Here is a 21,745-nt window from a genome sequence, read left to right on the forward strand (position 1 = left end):
GCGCGGGGCGGCCGGGGCTGGGGGGGGGGACGGCGGTGGCGGCGGCGGCAGCGCCGGCCCGGGGCGCGTGCGGCCCCTCAGTGGGGGCGGGCGGGGGAGAAGTGGGGCCGGCGGCCGGAGCAGGAAACGCCGCGGGCGGCGGTGAGGCCTTGAGCGGAGCGGAGCGGCGCGGGACACCCGCCGGTGAGTGCGGCCGGGCGGGGATCCGCTGAGTCACCTGCCCCGCTGCCGCCGTTCCTCTCCCCGGCTCCGGCGCCTCGGGACGGCGCCTGGGCCGCGCTGCCCCCGCGGCGCGGGGCGAGCGGCGCCCGGCCCCTCAGGGCCCCGCGGGCTGTGTGGGGAGCGGGTCCCGGGGCCGCGCGCCCCGGCCGTGCCCGCAGAGCGATACCCCGAGTGCCGGAGCCGCCCGGGCGCGGATAGGGCCGACCGCGCTCCCGGGACCGCTCGGACCCTTCAGACAGAGCCGCCCGGCTGGGCCGGGGGAAGGGGCAGGATTGGGAGGGAACGGGCGCTGCTGGGGAGCGCGGCTCTGCTTTGCTGTGCCCGAGTGCTAAACTGACTCGGACTGGGGAGAAAATGCACCCTCTAGAAAGGTACGTCTTGAAATCTGACGGGTTGATTTTGTTTTAATTAGCTCCGCGGTCAAAGGCTTTGAAGTAACCATGGATAAAAGAGGAGGTGCAGCAACAGAAACTGAAAATGGCGATGCTTTCCTGGAGCTGAACAGAATTACAACTAAATACCCACATCGTTACACAAAGGTTAGATTACTCTCTTTTCGTTTCTGAGTTGTGCGTGAAAGTCTGGGTCACAGGAGTAGAGTGGGAGGTGGAGGCTCCTGTGAGAGGGAATCAGTGAGGTGAAAGCTGAAAAGCCTTTGCCTGGATTAGGATTTACAAAGTGGTATCAAATGAGCAGCTTGTTAAATGTGATGCAGTTGTGCAATCTTGTCCTCGATATGCTTTTGATTCCCACCACCTTATTTTAATATCTGAGCACCCCACAGCATGTGCTCAGAGATTATTGTAGAGACTGAAGTATGTTGTTCTACCAGCTTTCTCAAGCACTTGGTAGTTCTGTTTTCAGCAATGTTCTTTCGAGAAGTTGACCAAAAATGTTTTCTTGCAGTAGGTGCCATTTCCTAGGAAGGTGTAGCACATAGATCTTATCAGGACCTCTCATATATTTACTGGGTGCCTGTTGTAACCTTAGAATTGCTCATGTTTGATTGCTGGAAGCCTCAACAGTTGTGACTCTAATCAATGCTTAGTGTTCTAACGTTAACACAGGTGTTTATGTTTAACTGTGATGCCTAAATATATGTATGAGAGGAAGAAGAGCCAAATAACTTGCCAATAAAAAAGATTGTTCTAGTACTAAGGGAGCTTGATATGCTGTAGGGTTTAGGATTCAAATTTTGTTTGGGGTTTTGGTACCACTGCTGAAAAATGCCTTTGGGAAGTGTCTGTAATGGTGGTTGATTTTCCCATGGCTGCAAGCTGTGGGAACAGGTGGTCATTGCTTTGTGAAAAGCTGTTAAGATACTTTGCAGCAAATGGCCTGAAGTGTGGAATAGGAGAGATAGTATATTGTTGCTGACTGTGTTATCTTTCTTGAGGAATTCGGAGCTGTTGGCTTTTTAGCAGGTTGTTTTTTAAAGGAAAAAGAAGTTATCATTGTGGCTATGTTCTGTTGAGATAGTAGAGCGCTAGCTTATTTTAAGTAGACATCAACAATAAACCAGAACTTCAGAATTGACAAAACTTCTTGGGAATAGCACAGCTTTCTAAATCTCTCTAACTTCTGAGAAAAGATGTGCCCTTAACTTTTGAGGATGCAAAGTATATTGTTATTCAGACCTAGTTAGTCAGTTAACTGCTAAGTGAAAGAGAGGAGCTGTTTTTAAAGCTTCCCTGCTGAAAAAGTGGTCTCTATTCTCATTCAGTCTTGCCTAAGTCCTCTTGTGTAGTAGCTGAATTCAGCTTCAATTTCTGCTCTGCTTTTTAGGGCAATGCTGGTGGTGGCTGTTGACTGAAAGCAATGCCTCTGTAGCTTCAGTTTTGTTAATTCAGTACCTATGGCTTCTGACCAGGACAGAGTTGCAGAACTAGTGCCAGGGGGTGCCTAGTCCTGTTTATCAGTTGGTTTCCAAGGAGCCTGAATCAAGAAATACCAGAAATCAGTCTGTGTTAAAATACTTTACATCAAATGGTTTCTCTACGTGTTACAGCTCAAATATTTTAAGGTGGTGAGATAATCAACATTGTGGGGCATTTTCCTGTGTTCCAGTTTCCTACTAATTAGGGATTGAGGGAACACTGTTTTGGGGTATGTGCTGCTGATTTAGAAAAGGAGTGATTTCCTTTAATGGTTTATATTCATTTACTACCACTAGGAAAACATCTGGCTCATTCTCTGAGTAGTTCTAAGCTTTCTGCTTAAAACTGTATGATAACAGCTAAGCACACTTTCCCCCCCAGCCTGCTTAGAATGTATGAGAATTAAACATAAAACCCCTCAGGTGGAAGTGCCAGCATTTATCTCCTCTGTAGGAGGAGTGCTCTACAGTTTTAGCTGTGTCTTTGCTGGTTCTTGGGAAGCTGTTCCCCCAAGGGTGCACAGCTAATGAGTGAAAGGCAAGAAACAATTCAAATTTTCCTCACTTGAGTGGAAGAATTGTGATAGGATGTGAATGAGAGCCTGGACTCCCTCTCGTGGCCAGCAGAATAACCCATTCCCAGTCTGCTGATGGACAGGGCTGTTAATGCTGTAGTGTCTGCATCAGGCTCTGATAGTGTTACAGCACTGATGTTCCTCACAGATTGAGGTTTATTTTGGGAAGCTGTGGGCAGGGAGGCCAGGCTCCCTTTAATGGTGATGCCTGGGGTGGGATGGGGATGTTAAAGTTTTATCCAGCTACCAAATTGCCACCTAGAGCAAGTGTCAAGCTCACATAGTTAATGAACTGATTTTAATCATGTGGGGGAAATGATGTAAGGGTTCTGAAGGATATTGTGGTTTTGGGGGGAGAGGTTAAACCGATTTCTTTCAGTTTTGCTGGTGTATGGTGTCTGCTCTTAGGATTTCTTTATCCTTCCAGCTGCTCACTGATCCCTGCACAGTTGTGAATATTTCAGTACATTTGGGAGTGAGGCAGGTTCTTGGAATCTTGGGAGAATGAGTAAGTGCAACTAGAAATGTGCAGCAGAGTTAATGCTGATTTAAAGCGCTGATGATCACACCATTAATAATGGTTTCTGGATGTAGCAAACTGCAGGGAGACTGCACTGGTTGCCAGTTGGGTGACTGCTCAGGGTGTGCAGTGGTAACCTAAGGGCTGTTCAAAGCTGGTAGAAAGTGGGAAAATAAACTATTCAGCATTTATTTAGTGTTGGGTGGAATGGGTAACTGTATAACACGTATCATGATATCTGGGAGTTGGTGATGGTCAGAAATGTCAAGCTTGTCTAGAATTCACAGATCTACACCAGTAACTGAAATTGTGCTAATGCTTTTGTTACCTGCTGAACTCTATATAGCATTAACCACAGCAATTTTGATTCCTTCTTGAGAGCTCAGCAGCTCTGGTGTCCATGATGCCTGTGTTGTTTTTAGGCTGAAGTGTCCAGGGAAGTGAATACATAAACATTTATGGTGTGAGCAGCCTTGGAGTGTTCACAAGAAACTGAGCCTGGCCTAGTAAGGCTTAGTGCTTTGAATAAGTGTTTGGTCAGTGGCCACTGGTAGAACAACTGAAATATAAACTTCCAGTGCTGTATTTCACAGGATAGGAAACAGCATATTGGGAAACCTGGGCTGTCAAATTAAAACACTAAATTGGACAGGCAGTCTGGAGTAGATGGTTTGAGTCACTTAAATCTTGTCTGGGTGTGAATCAAAACTCCTGTCTTGATTTTTTTTTTTTTTTTTTTTTTTCTCTAGGAGGAGCTGCTGGACATTAAAGAGCGTCCCTACTCTAAAAAAAGACCTTCTTGTCTTTCTGAAAAATATGACAGGTATTTTCTTGATTAATCAAAGGCTATATACATTTCTTTCAAAGCAAAAGTTTAAATTGCAAAAAAAACCACTTAGCTAAGAAGTGCTCTTATGTTGGTGGGAGGTTATATGTGCTACAAAGTTCAGACTGCTACAGAGTCCAGTTTTCAGAAATACTAATCTTCTAGGAAGGGCTCAATGCTCTGGCCAAGGATTTTGTTCTTTGAACAGGGATTCTTTTCTGCTGGATCTCATAATTTCACACAGCACAAGTGTCATAGACTTGCAGGAAAAAGTACCAAGAACATGGATGGGTGTGTAGCACAGACTGGGTCAGGCTGTAACAAGCTGCCTTGCTTAGTGGATTACTCTCCCATGTTTTCACTGTACCTCACTAAAAAATGGAGATGAGTGTTCTTGGCTAGTGTTTGCAAGTTTATTAAGCAGCAGATTCTGTGCTATTCAGATGAATTTATTGTGAGAGCGTGAGATTGAGATAAAATTACCCAAATTCTTAAGAGCAGCACCATATGATCTGCTTGAACTGTTTTGCAGTGTACCAGACAAGCTTCAACAATAACTAGTCTTTTAAAATCTGATACTGGGTATTGTACTTCCTTGCTGTTACAGAAGAGATCCAAATACTATGTGTGAAGTAATAAACCATAGTACAGCAGACTAAAAGTTGGGTATGAAGGATAATTGACTTGTGCAGGTCACTAACCAGTAAGTTCTAGGTTTCCAGCAGCATCGTTATGAAGCATTTATTAGGCTACAGGATAGTAAACAATGCTGCAATTTTATTTTCCTAGTGATGGTGTCTGGGATCCAGAGAAGTGGCATGCATCTTTATATCCAACTTCAGGGAGAACTTCACCAGTGGAAAGCTTTAAAAAAGATTTGGATTCAGATCGGACTTCTCTTATGCGTAGAATAGTAGGTGAGTGTGTTTGAGCACAAAACTGAACATGGGCTGTTGGCAAAACCTTTCTGTTGGGATAACACAAAAGAGACCAAAGTCTTTGAAAATTGTTTGGCTGCACAGGATAAGTGTCAAAGAAATCTTGGTTGTTCCAACTATAGTGAGTTTTCTGGTGACTGTTACGTAAGAACAAACCTGTGCCGCAGTCAGTTACATCCTCCTATTCTTGCCCTGTAATAGTGAATACATGTGTGAAATGCAAGTGCTGGGACAATTTCCCTGCAACTCAAAGCTGAGCACTTAGAAGGTCTATAGTGGGAAAGCAGGTACTTCTAGGAGACCACAGTAGTTCCTCAATACCCAGCTGTAAATTTTTGTTTGCGCTTCCTGTGGTGTCACAGAAACAAATCATGAGCATTTTCCTTTAGAAGCCCTGGGACAGCAGCAAGGCTATGGAACAGAGGGGTGCTATACACACAACTCACTTGTCTTTAATGCATTAAATTGAGTGCTTTTTGTGTGGTCATTGACGTGCAGATCCAAGAGAGCGAGTGAAAGAAGATGACTTGGATGTAGTGCTGAGTCCCCAGAGGCGGAGCTTTGGAGGCGGCTGCCATGTGACAGCGTCCGTGAGCTCCCGGCGGGCAGGGAGCCCCCTGGAGAAGGACAGCGACGGCGTCCGCGTGATCGGCGGCCGCAGGATCGGCAGCGGCAGGATCATCTCCTCCAGGAACTTCGACAAGGACCATCGGGGCGGGGACTCCAGGGACGCCCGGGACCGCGATCGGGACAGGGACTACAAGGATAAACGCTTCAGGGTTGGTTCCTTCTTTTCCTCACTGTTAAATCGGGGGCTTGGACACCTGGGCACTGAAAGCACCTGGGACAGCAGCTAAGGGTTCTGTGCAAGCAGGTCCTTTAAGGGTGAGCACTTGGTGTTTCAAAACTTACATTCCTTCAGAGAGCTCACAGAGGGAGGTATGTAATGCTGTTTATCAGACAAACCCTGCCCGTGGCTGACTTTTACTAGCAAGAGGTTCAAAAGTCTAATAGTTCATTTGTGGTTCTTGACCTGGCAGTTGTCAGCAAGCATAACCTCAGTAAATGGGTGCTTTCCATGCTTTCAGGCTTTTTTTAATGCTTTTTTTTACAAAAAAAGAAACTGCTAACTCTCAGGCTGCAGAACTGAGTTTATGGAAACACTTGCAGATCAATAGCTTTTGGTGTAATGAAGGAGAAATTCAGCTGTGAAGCCTTAAATTTAAAAGCTTACAGAGCATACAGGAGGTTGTATACACATGTAAAAATACCCAGAACTGGTGTGAAAGGTGGAAGTTGGGGAAGACTCTTAGGAAGCAGTATTTTATTAAGGCTAATGTTTTTAACATCTCCCCTTCAGAGGGAATTTGGTGACAGCAAACGGGTCTTTGGGGAGCGAAGAAGGAATGATTCCTACACTGAAGAGGAACCTGAGTGGTTCTCTGCTGGGCCTACAAGTCAGTCTGAAACCATTGAGCTGACAGGCTTTGATGATAAAATTCTGGAGGAAGATCACAAGGGCAGAAAGCGTACGAGGCGACGCACGGCCTCACTGAAGGAAGGTAAGGACAAATCTCAGGGGAGCTCTGCTTGTCTGTTAGAGGGGCTCATTGCTGGGTGTGCAGGTGACTGTTACACATCCACACAGGTGTAGATTAAAACCTTTATCTTAAGTTTGCACAGCTTCTGGTCATCTTGAAGCACAAGATGTAAAGTCTATAATGGTGTTTGTAACCTGAAAGATCAATTAGGTGATAAGTTACCTTTTTTTTTTCCAAAGAGAGGTGAGATTGAAAGGCTGGGAAAAAACCTTGTATGGATGCTGAATGATATCAGAAGTTGATAGGTTATTCTAAAGGTCTTGTTCATTATCCTGCTGGGTGCTAAAGGCTCTGTTTAAATTAAGCTAATGCTCTGAGGTGCTTGAAATAGTTTTTTTCCTTATGGTAATACTAACATTAGGAACACTGATCTGGGTATACATCTTCCAGTAACATAGTTTTAAACTGAATTAGGAAACACTGACTTTGTGTGCAGTCATTAGATGATTAAAAAAAAATTGCAGTATGGCAAGAGAGATGACTTTTTAATGCTAGAAATTCTGCAGGTGGACAACATAACTGGATTGTAGTGCAGTTCCAAGCACAGGAGTTTGTAGCCATGTCACAGCTTTTTTGCAGTGCCCTGTGCAAGCTTGCTGAGAAGTCTTTAAAGTGAAAGGTGCCTTGCTCCTGGTGAAGGAGGAGAAGCAGTATTTGTCATGTGTTGACTATTAAGAACCCACGTCAAGAAGGCAGGAGCTGCCAAAGGATTCTTGGTGGAAAACCAGGAGCAGCTGTTGACTCTCTGCAACAGCTGTATGTGCTTGGTGTGGCAAAACAGCCCAGGCTGATCAGGATGCAGTTGTCTTGCCCAGTTCAATGGCAATTCTTAGTTTTTTGAGCTAGATAGTCTTACCAGACTAGCAGCTGTGTGCTAGGAGTTGTAGCAGGAGCCAGTGGGGTGTAACTGATGGGGTATCAGTTGGGGGCTGGGGTTTTTTTGAGCCTGTGCTTCTAATCCCTGGGCAAGTGCATTGGCTGTCAGGCCCTGTTCCCACAGGAAATAGCCAAATTCAGTGATTCAGCACTCACTTGGTTTTCTTTTTAAGGCATAGAATGCAATGGTGGAGTGGCAGAAGAGGATGAAGTGCAAGCTGTCCTTGCCAATGAAACTCCAGCAGATCAAGAAGTTCCTAGAGAAGCTGTTTTACAAGAACCTGCTCCAGGAGAGTTTGACTTCAATGAGTTCTTTAACTTGGACAAAAGTGTTCCTGGCCTGGCTTCTGTGAGTTTTCTGGGGCTTAAGACTGGGTGTATTAATGAGAACATTTTTGCTGCAGCTGCATTCTGTGAAAGCTAAAACTTCTTGCTTTGTGGAAGTTCCTTTATGAAATGTGCAAGTTTAAGATGAATTTGCAGAGATTTAGCTTTGGATGTTAGGATGTTTCTGCCAAGGTGTTATCCCTGGGACTGGCTCCAAAGTGTTTGAGGCAGACTAGCTGACCATTTTTCCTTTCTTTTGGTCATTACTTGAAGGCTCAAAATTGACATTCTGAATGGATCTTTAGAATTATTAAGGATATGTTCAGAAAAGATTCATTGTACAAATTTAGCCTAGCTGAAACAGCCTTTTCTGAGTCTGGGAAATGCAGCAAGCAGATCTCCTGTGCCGAGTTCCTGGCAGGCAGTGAGTCTGGAGACACTAGTGCCTGAAAGGATGTATGTCTGAAAGGGTTTGAATCTTTATTACTTAAATCTTTAAGAAGTTAATTAATTTTTTACAGGTATTACTCCTGTGTTGGATAAACACAGCCTACCAATTCAGTCAAAAGTCAAAAATTGGGTTCTGACTGCAAACAAACAGACCTGACATGGTTTAGAAATGTTGAGGTTTAAAAACAAATGGACTTCTGACCTAATCTTTAATGTGGACAAGCTGCTTGCATTAGAAAAGAATCATTATATGGTGCCAGTGATTTGTCAAATACATGGAGGGGAATTCATTCTCCCTATGGAAGTTGTAAATGGTTTCTTTAGACTTGATAATCTGATTTTCAGCATACGTGCAAGGTGGTGACTCCTTTTAAAAGCAGAGATTTCCCAAGTGAAAAAAACTGCTGATGAAGCAGTTGGGCAGATGTTTTAACTTGTCATAAATGGGAGTTTCTTTGTACTGGTGAAATGTCTGTGGCAAGTGTTACCATAGGTTTGTACATTTCTTGTACAATATGTTAGAGTCAAGCAATCAAAACCAAATGGAGCAATACTTTTTTTTCTCTATTGTAAATAGTGTTGAGTGCTCCTTGTTTCAGAAAAAGCCTAATTTCTCTGAGAGGAAGAAGCTGCTCTTCCTTTTGTCTAAAAGAAAACATGGTGCCTGAAACTGCATCTGTGCCTATTGAGCCAGGCTTTAACTGGGTACTGTCTTGCAGGATAGGAGAGGTTTTAGTTTGAGTTATATTTTATAATGCACTGGTTTTTAAGTACTTGGGGCTCTTTTGTCACTTCCACTTTAAAATGGTGTAGTTAATGGCCTTTGGTTAAAGCTCTGACTGTGCTTTTCCAGTTACAGTTTTACTGTGAGTAAATATTTGGTGTCAGGTAGGGATGTATGCTGGGTTATGTTAACTGCAGGAGAAAAGCACATCAAAGTTTTGAAACTCTGGGAGCACCATCGAGTTGTCTAGCAGAAGAATCTTGCTTGCATGGTAAAGCTTCTCAGAAATGTTGCTGATCTTGCTTATGTTAAGATTTTTTCTTTTTTCCCTCCCTTAGATGATAGAGGATGTGCTGGGGGAAGGCTCAGTGTCTGCCAGCAGGTTCAGCAGGTGGTTTTCTAATCCCAGTCGTTCTGGAAGTCGGTCAAGCAGCTTGAGATCTACCCCTCATGAGGAGCTGGAGAGGCTGGCAGGTAAGGCTGCAGGACAAGGCAGGGTCAGGGAGCCTCCTTCCACATTCTTTCTTACTCATTCAATAAGAAGATGGCAGATAAGGCTTTAGGACAGTGAATTCTCCCACAGTTTAAGCACTTGGCATTCTTTTGGAAGTTCTTTGTTAATAAATGTTCTTGTCAGTGCTTCCTGATGACTCTCCAGCTGATCTTGGGCAAGGGGTGTGAGGCATAACTTTGCAGTGACATGCTGAGGTTGGTTGCCAGCGTATGTTCATCTTGAGCCATTGGGTTGGTGAACTGATGTCGCAGTGCTCCTGGTTTTGCTGTTGCAGGTCTAGAGCAAGCCATTCTCTCCCCTGGCCAGAACTCTGGAAACTACTTTGCTCCCATTCCATTGGAAGACCACTCTGAAAACAAAGTGGACATCCTAGAAATGCTACAGAAAGCCAAAGTGGACTTAAAACCTCTTCTCTCAAGTCTTTCAGCCAACAAGGAAAAGCTTAGAGAGAGCAGTAAGTGCCTCTTCAGCTATTGTCGAGTTCTTGTGATGCAGTATCCCCCAGCAAAGAGGCTTGGTGTTCTGGAAACCTCAACTGCCCAAGTCCAGGAGTAGGCAGTGTAACAGATTTACTTACAGCACTGAAAACTCAGTATTCAGCAGCTCTCAGTTGTGTCAATATCATCACTGACTCTTTTCATCCTAATCACAGGATGATGTCACTTTATCAGACTGTTTTAGTGGCCAGAAACAACTATAAGATGATGCAAGTCTTGATCTGAGTTTCCAGCTTTGTGTATGGCATTTGCAGTTTTTCTTAGTGGTGACTGTTAATGTCAGCTCTGAAACTGTGGCATTGAAACTCTGGCTTTACCAAAAACTGGCAGTGTCAGTCATCCTTGGCAGTGTCTCTGATGGATCACATTGATCCATTAAGTGTCAGAAGTTGTACAGTGCCTTGAGAATGGGAATTTGTTTGGTTTTGTTTTTTCAAGGGTGCCTCCAGTGTAGGGATTTGCATGTCTGGGCCCATAGCATGCATGGAGTGTACAAAATGCATGTGTTCTGTGAAATCTTGAGGTCTAATTCCAAGTTGGTTTCTCTTTGGCAAGCAGCATGTATTGCCATGTAAACTGGACTGAAGAAAAAGTGATTAGTGTGAGGCAGCTAGGAAGGAAATCATCTGAGCACTGCAAATGTTCTTAAACATCCAGTCTGGAGTAGGGAGTGTTGGCTAACATGTGGAGAGCTTCCTTAATGTCACTTTAAAAAGACTTGTAGTTCTATTTCTGTTCAGCTTAGTCTGACTTTCCTACTAAAAACTTTTTCAACTTTGATCCTCACAAACCAAGGATGAAGGAACAAAAATCTGTGAGGAAGTTTCCATTTACTCAAAAGTACCTGATGTGGGGCTCTGCATTCCCACAAAATGCTGTACAGCTCTTCAAGTGTTGTGGAGTTTTCAGATTGATTCCTCTCCACCAACATCATGTTTGCTCATGTTCTGTGCTGCATGTCTGCATCATTGTTTCTTTTCTCCACCTCCTTGCCCAAATTTCCAGTAAATCTTGTTTCTTTGGTCCAATATCTGCAACCCATGGCATGCTTCTGTCTTTTCTTCCTTTTCTTGTAAGGTGTCATGCCTTGTGATGTGTGTCAGCTGGTCCATAAAGCATGTTTAGCCTTGATGCCAGGCACCAGTAGGTGTTTATATGTGTAGATATATGCATGTACAGAAAAAAGTACTGCTAAGAGCCCTGTACCTTGTGCTGGTTATGCCAGTGAAATCTTTCTGTAAGAGGCTTTAATTTCTGAGTAAAAAAATCCACTTCAAACTTTATACACACTGAACTTAAGTGTGTAGCTGAGTCTCTGAAGTGTCTAGATTTTCCAGGTATGTATTCTTTCTGCCTATGAGAGCTTCAGAAATTTGGCATGGCTTGCACTGTGGCTGTAAAACCATCTGGTCTCCTGGAGTATAAGATAAATGAAACTTTCCTAATTGAGAAAAGAAACCAACTCAATTGTCACATTAATATTCTCTGTTAAATGCAGGCAAAGTTGTAAAATGTAGTAACAACATTTCTTGCAGGATAAATGAAAGAGCAAGGATTTACTAGCTGAAGCCTAAACAGGTTGTTATGGAGTCTTATGTGGCAGTTGTGCATGTCAGTTCTCTGAATATGGATATATTAAAATGTCAGTCTAAACCCAGATCAGTCATGGTTTGGCAGTTAGCATCAGTATCAAAAAATAAGTTTTTGGCTGTTCCTAGTTTTCAAACAACTTCTGTTCAACACCTGCACAAGAATTATTAGCTCATTTGAGACCAGAACTGTGGTTTACCAGTATTTCTCCTGTATTTCTCAGCACATTCAGGGGTTGTACTCTCAGTGGAGGAAGTCGAAGCTGGGCTAAAAGGTCTGAAAGTGGATCAGGAGGGGAAAATTGCCACTCCCTTTATGGCTGAGCAGATGGAAGAAGCCCTGAATGTCAGTGGCTCCAGGCAGATGAAGAAGGATGGGGACATGACAGCGTTTAACAAACTGGTCAGCAGCATGAAGGCAAGCGGGACTCTGCCTTCCCAGCCCAAAGTCAATGTAAGTGCAGCCAGTGCCTCTGGTGACCTGGGGGGGTAACAGCCAACCCTCACCTGAATGTTTACCAGATGCTTTTAGTGACCTTTCTTTAGTAGAGGTATGGCAGTGAACAGTCTGTTCTTTTGCACTTGACTTTTAACAGCACTTGGATGTCACAGATACATTCTATGAAAAATCCTTTCCTTGGGATTTTTTCTCCTGAGAAGCTGAGAGGCCTCAGGAACAAAATGTAAACAATGGTTATCTGCTGCTGTGGAATGCAACAGGTGGATCTGTGATTGGTCTCATGGGGTTGTTTCTCATTAATGGCCAATCACAGTCAGCTGGCTTGGACTCTCTGTCCAACACACAAGCTTTTGTTATCATTTCCATTCCTATTCTATCCTTAGCTAGCCTTCTCATTAAATCCTTTCTTCTAATCTTTTAGTATAGTTTTAATAAATATATATCATAAAATAATCAATCAAGCCTTCTGAAACATGGAGTCAGATCCTCATCTCTTCCCTCATCCTAAGACCCCTGTGAACGCCACCACACTTGTACTAAGATGAAACTGAAGTGTGAGTACTTGTTAGCTGGAAGATTAATATTAAACAACAGATGATAGTAAGGTTTAAACTGCAAGGAATTGTAGGATGAAATTTCATCCTGCCACTAACTGCCTAAGCAGTGTGCTTGACCCAGAAGCTGTCAGTAAATATTTCTGGCACCAGAAAATACTTCTAACAACCGAGTAGGTCTAAAGCATGTGGTTTTCCTGCCAAACTATGCCCAAGGACTTTTAGACCCATCCCACTTCACTAAAAGATAGTGAAGAATGTGAATTTCCCCTGTGAAGAATTTGCAGATTGATCTCAGACTTAAATCAATACTTTTCCTCTGGGTGTCTCTTTACATTAATGTGCAATTTTGATGCACAGAAAAATATCTTAAATAATTTCTTTAACATGCAAACACTTTTTACTTTGTACATATTTTCAGTTAACCAATTGCTCAGTAGTCCATCTCTGGTTTACACAATTACATAAGTTCATATATTTGATCCAGACTTGAACAAGGCACAATGAAATACTTGTATGCAGTCTAGTACAGGCATTTTTCTTAAGGGAAATCTGTAGCCAGCTCAGCCCTTAACTTTCTGAAATTTTATTTGGCTGTTGCATAAACTACTGTTCAACACAACAGATTAAATTATTTCTGTCACTGAAACAAATGTAGATAGTCTCTTAATGAGCTTGGTTGTATTTATGTCTAATTTACAGTGTTTTCATTTTCTTAGCAGAGCCTTGAAAGCCACTTAATGTCACCTCCAGAGATATCAGGCCAGCCTCTGTCAAAGAATATTCTGCAGGTATTCTTACTGGGGGGAGGGAAGTACTTAAAAGCATATCCCCAATGGGAAAACAAAAATGATTTGAAAATAAAGCATTTAAGGATTTATGGGATCAACAGTCAGACAAGATACTGGCAGTGTCAGTCATCCTTAACCGTGTCTCTGATGGATCACATTGACCCATTAAGTGTGTCCTTTCTTTATACTATCAGACAAGATACTATAAAGAAAGAGCCAGGGACTAGATCAGTTCACCTAAAAATTTGTCTTGTGATGTTACTTCCTGTAATTACAGCTTGAAAATGAAAAGCTTGCTGAGTGCCTAATTCTGGCAAAGCAGGATTGGTGTATCTGGTTGCACAAGTCCCCTTGTCTCCAAGTTGCTATAAATAGGGCAGACTGTGGTGTAGTAGAATGAGCTGGTTTGTGTAAATTTGTCCTATTTTTAATGTTCTTTCTTTAATTATTCTTAGGAGCTTCTTGGTCCACCCATTACCAGACCTGCTTCATCGAATGTGTTGAGTGGGCTGATGGGTGGTTTGGAGCCTGCAGCCTCCCTGCTGGCACAGAGAGCCCCCTCTCCCCCCATCCCTCCTGTGTTCCCTGCTCGAGCTGCTTCTGCAGATTACCTGCGCCACAGAATATCTTCCCCCATTGGTGAGGCTGCCTGCAGAGGGGGCTCTTGTTACCTGAGGGTTTTTTAAGACTGCTTTTTAGAATTATAAAAACTTCCTGGCACTTGGTGGGCAACTAGGGCAGTGTCTGCCTTTTGAGTGCTAAGTGCCTTTTCACTTACTAGTCTCTAATGTTAAATTCATCACCCAGAGCTCACAGTGAGGAATAATGTGCTCAGCTACTGTGTAAAAATAACTTCCAAGGAGTACTTGGCCATTTGTACTACAGAACACTACCAGGAGCCTCTTTGTAGCTCTCCAGCTCTGTGACAAGGAAGAGTTGTAGCTCTAGGTAGATTTAAGGGGTGAGCTGAGAGTCTTCACAAGGAATCCTTAATTCACGTAGCATTATTTTACTTTGGGATATGTATTCTTTGTATTGAAAGGAACTGTTAGTGCTTTTAAAAACAACTGTTCTATATTCTTTAGGTTTTGGACAAGGTTCTCAGCAGTTGCTTGGTGATCCATTTCCAGGTGTAAGGAAGCCCATGAGCCCAGTTGCTGCACAGGTTAGATGATCTGCTTTTTGTTTAATGTATTTGCATGTCTTTGTCTTCTGTGGTCTAGAGCTAACATGTGTAGAATTATGTAGTTGTTGCACCCAGATGTTTGTGCTTTAAGTTTTCTCTGAGTGTGAGGATACAAGTCTAATTTAGTACAGTCTCCAAACCTCATTGCAATTTGGCCCATCTTAGAGTATCTGAAGTACAAAATTTTTTGAAACATCTATTGCCTGTTAATAAACCAGAGACTGTTGGTGGGCAGATGTTGGTGAAGACATCAGTAGCTATAGCAGTCAATCTTCAATATCTTAAAAAATCCAGCCAAATACAGGCTTTGACTTGTGTGCTTTTTATCCAACTGTACCTCAGATGAGTCCCCTGGAGATCCAGCAAGCTGCATTAGAGGGACTGGCACTCCCACATGACTTGGCCATACATGCAGCAAATTTCTACCAGCATGGCTTTGGTAAACCACAAATGGACAAAAGCAGAGATGGCTACAGAAACAGGTGAGCACCTGACTGCAAAATGTAAGGGGTATGCTGTTAACTGATTTTTAATGTGAGTATTGTCTTTCAGTAGATATTAGCACTAGTCACTCAGGATTGCATTGGCTCTTGGCAGTGCTGCCTTTGGTTCTGTGCCAAGAGCAGAGCTGCTTCTGACTCCCTGTCCCTTCACAGGCAGCAGAGAATGACCAAATCCCCTGCACCAGGACACAGAGGGAGTGCATCTTCTCCAGCCCCTGCAGCATCCATTACAAGCATGGTCAGTACCTGATGTTCAGTGGTTGTAGGAGAACTGTCACAGAGTCTGCAGTTACCAGAGTTCATCAGTGGTAATAAATGGGAGAAAGGGAGGCCATTGAATTAATCACATTCATGTTGTATCTGTGGCCATGTGACACAGGAATTTTTCCATCATGCTTAACTGAATGTCTTTACCTTGGAAAAGAGCCTTTTCTGACCACTGTCTTACCTAAAACTGAAGAAATACCATTAATGTTACCTTGACCTTGTGTTCTGAAGCCAAATGAAGGTGATTATGCAAAACCAAGCCATCATATTTTGGTGCTTAAATTTTAAGACAGGTGCTGAAAGCCATGAGATGCTTTAGAGAACACTGGTGTTTGGGTGTGGAGTGTTTGACCTAAGTGTCTGTGGATTGAAGTAATGCCTAGGAGCTTCAGGGTCACTTTGAAAATTAGTGAAATCTCAAAGCCAAGCTGTTGCCTCTCTGCCTTCAGCATTACATAGAATGCAGTTTTCATCTAAATTTTCCAATTAATCAGTCAAGTACTTGCAGCTCCATCACCTGCCAAATGAAACAAGTAATCCAGGTTTACATTCCAAGTGAATGACTTCCACAGGTGCTATGGAACTGTGAATGGGGGGAACCCAAAAGAGGCAATAATTCTCTGCAGAACATCAGCCCTGAGCTCATGCAGATGAAGCAGCTCTATAGGAATTCCTATGGAATTGCTCTTCTGAACCAATAGCAAAGAGGAAACAGCTGTAGCTTACACTACAGCTCAGCTATTTTATTTCAAGCCTGTTAAGGTACATTTAACTGAGAACAGCTGCAGATTTTGACATTGGACTTGCAAAAAAGCTAAAGAGAAATGCTTAATCTATAGAATAAAGCTATGAAATGAGGTGAAGTAAAACCATGGGCACACAGCAGCTGATTCAAAAGGGCTTTAAATGGAAAGGATGTGCTAGAATTGGTGTCCTCCCACAGCTGAGATGTTGTGGCCTGGATAATGAGCCCTGGGTGAGGTGAGTTTCTCACTGTGTCCTCTGCAGCTGTCTCCTTCCTTCACACCTACCTCGGTGATTCGCAAGATGTACGAGAGCAAAGAGAAAAGCAAAGAGGATCCAGTTTCTGGGAAAATGAAAATCAGTGATGTTAAAGATGAAAATCAGAGACCAAATGAAGGTATTGTAATGGCTTTAAAATACCACAGGCAAAAGGGATTTGGAATACACTCAGACTGTCTCAGCACATAATGCACCCAGGCTACCTTTAGACATTCCTGAGCTGTGGAGATGAGGAGGGAGCCTATGGGAGGAGGGGCCAGAGCTATGGAGGGGATGCTCTTCCAGGGCTTAATCTCTATTTCCTATCAATTTCTGAGCAACACTAAGAGGGCTGAACCATAATTGTTTGCAACTTTTCTTGATGAACAAGCACAGTGACAATAATGCTTCCATAGCTCTCTATGCCGATAATTGAAAACTTAGTTGTCTTGAGACAACTGAACAGTCAAAGCTGAGACCAGTTAAACTCTTAAGTGTAGCAGATCAGGGAAGCATTTTGTCACCCAAGCTGATGTAAGAGGCTGTTAAAAGGAAATGCTCCACACCAGTTGCCTGACCCAGTCAGACTGACATGGCCAATGGCTGTGGCATTGTGCTTCAGCACTGGTAGCTGCAGAGGCAGCTTGCAGTTCATGGTAGCAGTCCAACTGAAATATCTCCACTGCAGTACTTGATGCCAGGGTATTTCAGGCCTTCTCTAACTCATCTGGATGGTCTGTGGAAGTTGCTTCTGGAGGTGCTTTAGTGTTCCAAATTTTTCTAAGCAGATATCAGACACAGAAGGCTGCTGTTAACCCCCAAACACAGCTAAACTGAAAGAGCACCTTTGGCCAGACTTCTGGCACAACTCCAACTTATCTTGTCTAGGGAGGATCTCTTGTACCTCCTGTCACCTTTGGCACTGACTCATCTGTGCCGCCAGTTCAAAATTGCTAAGAAGGAAAAATAAGAATTAAAAATGGAGTTACTGTTGATTCTAAACTAATTTAAGTTTCCTGTACAGGGATTCCTGTGGAACAAATTCCTTCTCATTACTCTTTTTGAAATAATTTGGCCAGAAGCATCCAGAAAAAAGATGCTTGCTATTAAATATATATGACTACTGTTCAGCTAGTTCTGGAACCTATCAAATCCAATCATGAAGCTTTAATTTTCATTAGGTGCAATTTCTAGCTGTGGACTGTAATAGCTGTATTCAATTCTAGCTACAGATAACCTACTGTCTAGTTCTGTGGAGAATGCAGATCAAGGAACTTTGCCCACCTTAGGTACCAAACTACCTGCACTGCAACGCTCTGCATGTTCCACACCTCTTACCCAAGCAAATCGTTGCACCAAAGAGCAAGACTACAGGCCCAAATCAGCTGGTAGGAAGACTCCTACAATGGCCTCCCCAGTACCAGGAGGCCCTTTCCTTCGTCCTGTTCATCAAGTACCCCTTGTTCCCCATGTACCACTTGTACGACCTGCTCATCAACTGCACCCAGGATTGGTCCAGAGAATGATGGCACAGGGGGTCCATCCACAGCATCTTCCTCTGCTGCAAGCAGGTAATCCATACTTTTTTTCCTGTTCATGCATGTTGTCTTTGAGACTGTGTTAGGAACAGCACAAACTGACACTACTGGTATTCTTTATTATATCAGAGCTTACCTTTAAAATCAGACAATAAATTCCAACCCATCTAAATACATATGTTTTGTTTTGCATTAAGTTCCTTATGCTTATCAGGTAAGAAGTTTTCTTGCTCATGTTCCACAGGTATGCTTCCTCCTGGGGTGGACCTGTCTCACTTGCAGGGAATATCTGCTCCCATCCTTGGCCAGCCTTTTTATCCCTTACCAACAGCAAGCCATCACATCCTCAATCCACGCTCGGGGACACCTCTGCAGCTCGCCATGATGCAACAGCAGCTACAACGATCAGGTGGGCTTGAACAGACAGCAGGAGTGAGTTCTAGAAGGCTCCTTTCTGAGATGTTGAGTGCACTGTGCTAGCAGGAAGCTACTTTAATTTAGTTATTCATGGAGCTACTTTAATTTAGTTATTTGTGGTCACTAACCTTGTGTGGGTCTCAGGTGGTTTGGGCCAATGCAAGCCGTTATGCCAGAACAAAGTCCAAGTGAAGTGTTTGGTTTCAGAACATGTGTTGATACTGACAGATCTGACTCTTGCAGCATGTGTGCAGGCTTTCAGCCTTCTGGGGCCACGGGCCACCCACCTTCTCCAGGGAAATGCTATTTGATCCTGGTCTTCCCTTCACACCCGTCTGTGTCCGGAACTGGCAGTGTCAGGCCATTTATGGGAGTACTAATGAAAATAAACCTGTGGTACCTGGACTTCTGGGGCTCATAGAATGAATAAAAGCCACATTCAGCTCACATGCCTTATCAGGTGATAGCTCGAGGGCAAATCTGTGCTGGGTATTACTGCACCTCTAATAATTTACATTTCACAGGCTCTGGAGCACAGGGATCACCTGCTGGTGCACAAACAACCCCTCAGAATGTGCTGCCTCGGACTGGATTATCTCACGGGCACACACAGCTCGACCATCGCCCCAGCCAGAGGAGTGGCTCTCCCATTGGCCTTGCAAAGTGGTTTGGTTCAGATGTGTTGCAGCAGCCTCTTCCATCCATGCCATCCAAAGTCATCAGTGTGGATGAACTGGAATTCCGGCAGTGAAGTGACCACTGGGTGGAACACTTGCGATTCTTTAGACTGGATGAGAATGTCCATAGTCAGGACTTCACCTCTGTTTGGTTTTTTGGGGCTTTTATTTTTAGCACTCCTGTGCAGAATTTCCTTTTGAGAGACTAAAGCACATGGCACCTGTCCTGGTCTCATGTCTGCATCAAGACTAAAGGATCCATTATGGCTTGGATAGTGAAGCCTGAAGAAATTTAGATGCACGACAAAGCCAGTTTAATCCTGGAAGTGTCTATTTTTTTGTTTGTTTGTTTTTGTAAGATATGTGAATGAAGTGCTGATATTCTCTAGTGTAGAGGTAGCAGCTATGGATTCCTTCTGCAGAAAACTACATGTATAGACCCTTCTGTACAGACTTGTGTATAAACAATCTTTTGTACATACACACCTAGAATAGCCTTTTTGAATCTATACAGCTGTACATAAGAGTAGCTGATAACAGTTGAGCTTTAGTTGTGCCTATGGTTTGGACCTTTCTCCATTGTACGTGTGGGACTTTCTTTAAGATTAAAGTTGCATATCCTAAGTGTGAGTGAACAGGATGAAGTTGCTTTGCCTTTTCTTGCTGCTCATCTCCTCTAGGTCTCCCTCTCACATTTTTCTGTCACGTACTGTGCACTCAGTGTAGCTAAAGTGTCAAAGTAAAAGCCCACATCTTGCTGTCTATGTAACAAAGGTCTGATTCCCTGTGACTCTTGCCACCAAATGAGAGAATTGTTTAGTCTTCAAAAGCCTTGAGGATGGGACCTGGTGCAGTCATGATAAAGCCAGATCTTCAGTGTGTAGGTACCTCCTGGTTGTTGCTCTTTCAAGAGGGCTGGTGCTGGTCCTTATTTAGCTGCAGTATTTTCCTTGTTTTAATCTTTCAAGCCAGTTACTAAAGGTCATCAAAATGGAGCCTTGGAATCCTCACCCTTCAACTCCTCAGTCATAGCTGTGGATATTCTGTACTGCCTTCAGTGCTGTTCATAGAAGGGAGTCCCAAGAACTGTCCTCATTCTAGTGTGCATCTGGTGATGCCATTACTGTGAAACTTGCCTTTGGAGTCTTGTTCTGTGGCTTGAAAGGGGGAGGATGGGGTAGTTTTGTGATCTTACTGTGTATATTTGGTTTTAAAATACTATGTTCCTTTTAAGCCTGTTTCACTTCCCTGAACAGTTGAGTGTTCTCTTCCATCCTTGTGCATGGTTCCTCACTTCACTCCCTCACTTGTGTTGAGTCTAGTACTGCTGTCATGTCCTACCTAGCTTAGGCCATTGTGCTCTTTTAAGAGGTGAAAGTAAAACCAGAACTCTCACAGACTTGCTCTTTCTTCGGTCTCACTGAAAGCAAAACCAGCAGCAGGAAAAAAAAAAAAATCACTTGTCTGTATTTTATAAGCCTTGGCAGTGTGCTGTGGTGGGTTTGTTTCAGTCCAGCAGAGACAGTGTTGTATGAAATAGCAAGCTGCAATCTCCAACCTGGAAGCTGTTGGAGGTCACCCATTCTTCCAGTGGTTGTTCCCAAAACAATCCCTGTAAAACATGCAATCACCAGCTTGTCCTTGTAAGATTGTTTTCATACTTTTTTAACTTGACACTTTCCCAGTAACATTCTGTAAATAAAGTTGATTCTACCAGCTCTCTGTATCTATTGCTCTTGTACTAAATTATGTCAGAATATTGATTAATTTTTAGCACTGTTCCTGTGGGTAAGATGGAACCAGGGTTTGAGCTGAGATGCAGAAAACTTCAATTAGTGCAGGGGTGGGGAGGATCAGTGTGCTTTGAGAAGAGTGACTGGGCTCACTGATGATCCAGGATGGAATTGCTGCATTTAAATGTCACAGCTAAGTGTGAGGAATAAGGCTCAGTGTATTAGAAGTTGGAAAACTTACCAGCTCTAAAAAAGTGTGAGTGTGAGGAAACAGCAGTGAAACCCAATCTGAGCACCAGCCTCATCTTCTGCCCCTTCCACTGAGGCTCATAACCCAAGCACCCTGCAGCAGTTCAGCTCATTTCTGCAGGGATTGAGAAAAAGTACAGGTGCAAATGCTGGGAGGAGAAGCAAGGCTTGGATGTTCCCTTACCAGGCTGCAGAGCAGCCACTGTTCCAAGGCTTTAGTGCTTGAGTGGGTGTCTCTAATCACTTGGGCTTCTTTAATGTATAACAACATGAGGGGGAGTGTTTTTTATGCATCTAAATAAACAGCCCTATAATTAAACACCCCTACTTCCTTTTTGTAGGAGGGCAAATGCTAGAGGCTTTGATAAGCACTCTTGATATAAGCTAAAAGCTTCTTTATTTATCTTTATTAAGCAACAGAGCCACTCTGAGCAATGTGCTTCTCTTGGGCACCCTCTTTATCTAGGCAGGAAATTCTTTTAAGAAAACTTCAAATCTTTCAGTGATACACAGGCAGTAGCTCACTGCCACTAGTCTAAACAACTGCAAAAGCAACTGCTCCTGAGCAGAACTGCCCAGCTTTTCCACCACTGCAGCACTATTAATAGCCTTGAAGTATTCCAAGAGGAACACTTTCAGATAAAGGCAGCTGGAACTCTGTCCTCCAGCATTGTTTCATAAGATACGATTCTCTAGCCTCTGCTTTTCATGTTTTGTTCTTGGAACAAAATAATTCCTGATGTGTGATTTTTTTTTTCTAATTTGGAAGGACACGGACATGCAGCAGAACCTTATCCCAGCAATCAAAGCTTCTTGTAAGATATTGCCCTTGT

At 43.4% G+C, this 21,745-nt stretch overlaps 1 protein-coding gene across 4 annotated transcripts; it reads left to right on the top strand.

Moving 5' to 3' along the window:
- Positions 1-75: 75 nt before the first annotated feature.
- Positions 76-20,656, top strand: EIF4ENIF1 (eukaryotic translation initiation factor 4E nuclear import factor 1). Of its 4 annotated transcripts, none has more exons than XM_054288817.1 (19): positions 76-183; positions 635-761; positions 3,943-4,016; positions 4,809-4,936; positions 5,456-5,736; positions 6,318-6,519; positions 7,608-7,783; positions 9,274-9,409; positions 9,724-9,903; positions 11,760-11,989; positions 13,269-13,340; positions 13,796-13,979; positions 14,426-14,505; positions 14,869-15,008; positions 15,183-15,267; positions 16,305-16,437; positions 17,525-17,869; positions 18,081-18,245; positions 18,778-20,656. In XM_054288817.1, the coding sequence occupies exons 2-19, from the start codon at positions 663-665 to the stop codon at positions 19,002-19,004; spliced, it is 2,937 nt and encodes a 978-aa protein (XP_054144792.1). In that variant the 5' UTR covers positions 76-183; positions 635-662; the 3' UTR covers positions 19,005-20,656. The 4 variants fall into 4 exon arrangements, with proteins under 4 accessions (XP_054144792.1, XP_054144794.1, XP_054144795.1 ...); XM_054288819.1 differs by having other exon boundaries at positions 17,588-17,869; XM_054288820.1 differs by having other exon boundaries at positions 17,807-17,869.
- The last annotated feature ends 1,089 nt before the right edge of the window (positions 20,657-21,745 follow it).

Source organism: Melozone crissalis, unplaced genomic scaffold (genome assembly GCF_028551555.1).
Source record: "Melozone crissalis strain CALT ecotype California unplaced genomic scaffold, PUWL_Pcris_2 ptg000063l_1, whole genome shotgun sequence".
In the NCBI taxonomy this organism is placed as follows: domain Eukaryota; kingdom Metazoa; phylum Chordata; class Aves; order Passeriformes; family Passerellidae; genus Melozone; species Melozone crissalis.

Coding starts and splice junctions, on each gene's coding strand:
- EIF4ENIF1 (XM_054288817.1), top strand. CDS start 663: ATGGATAAAAGAGGAGGTGCAGCAACAGAAACTGAAAATGGCGATGCT. Junction 7,784..9,273: donor GTGTTCCTGGCCTGGCTTCT/GTGAGTTTTCTG, acceptor TCCCTCCCTTAG/ATGATAGAGGATGTGCTGGG. Junction 13,980..14,425: donor CAGAATATCTTCCCCCATTG/GTGAGGCTGCCT, acceptor TATATTCTTTAG/GTTTTGGACAAGGTTCTCAG.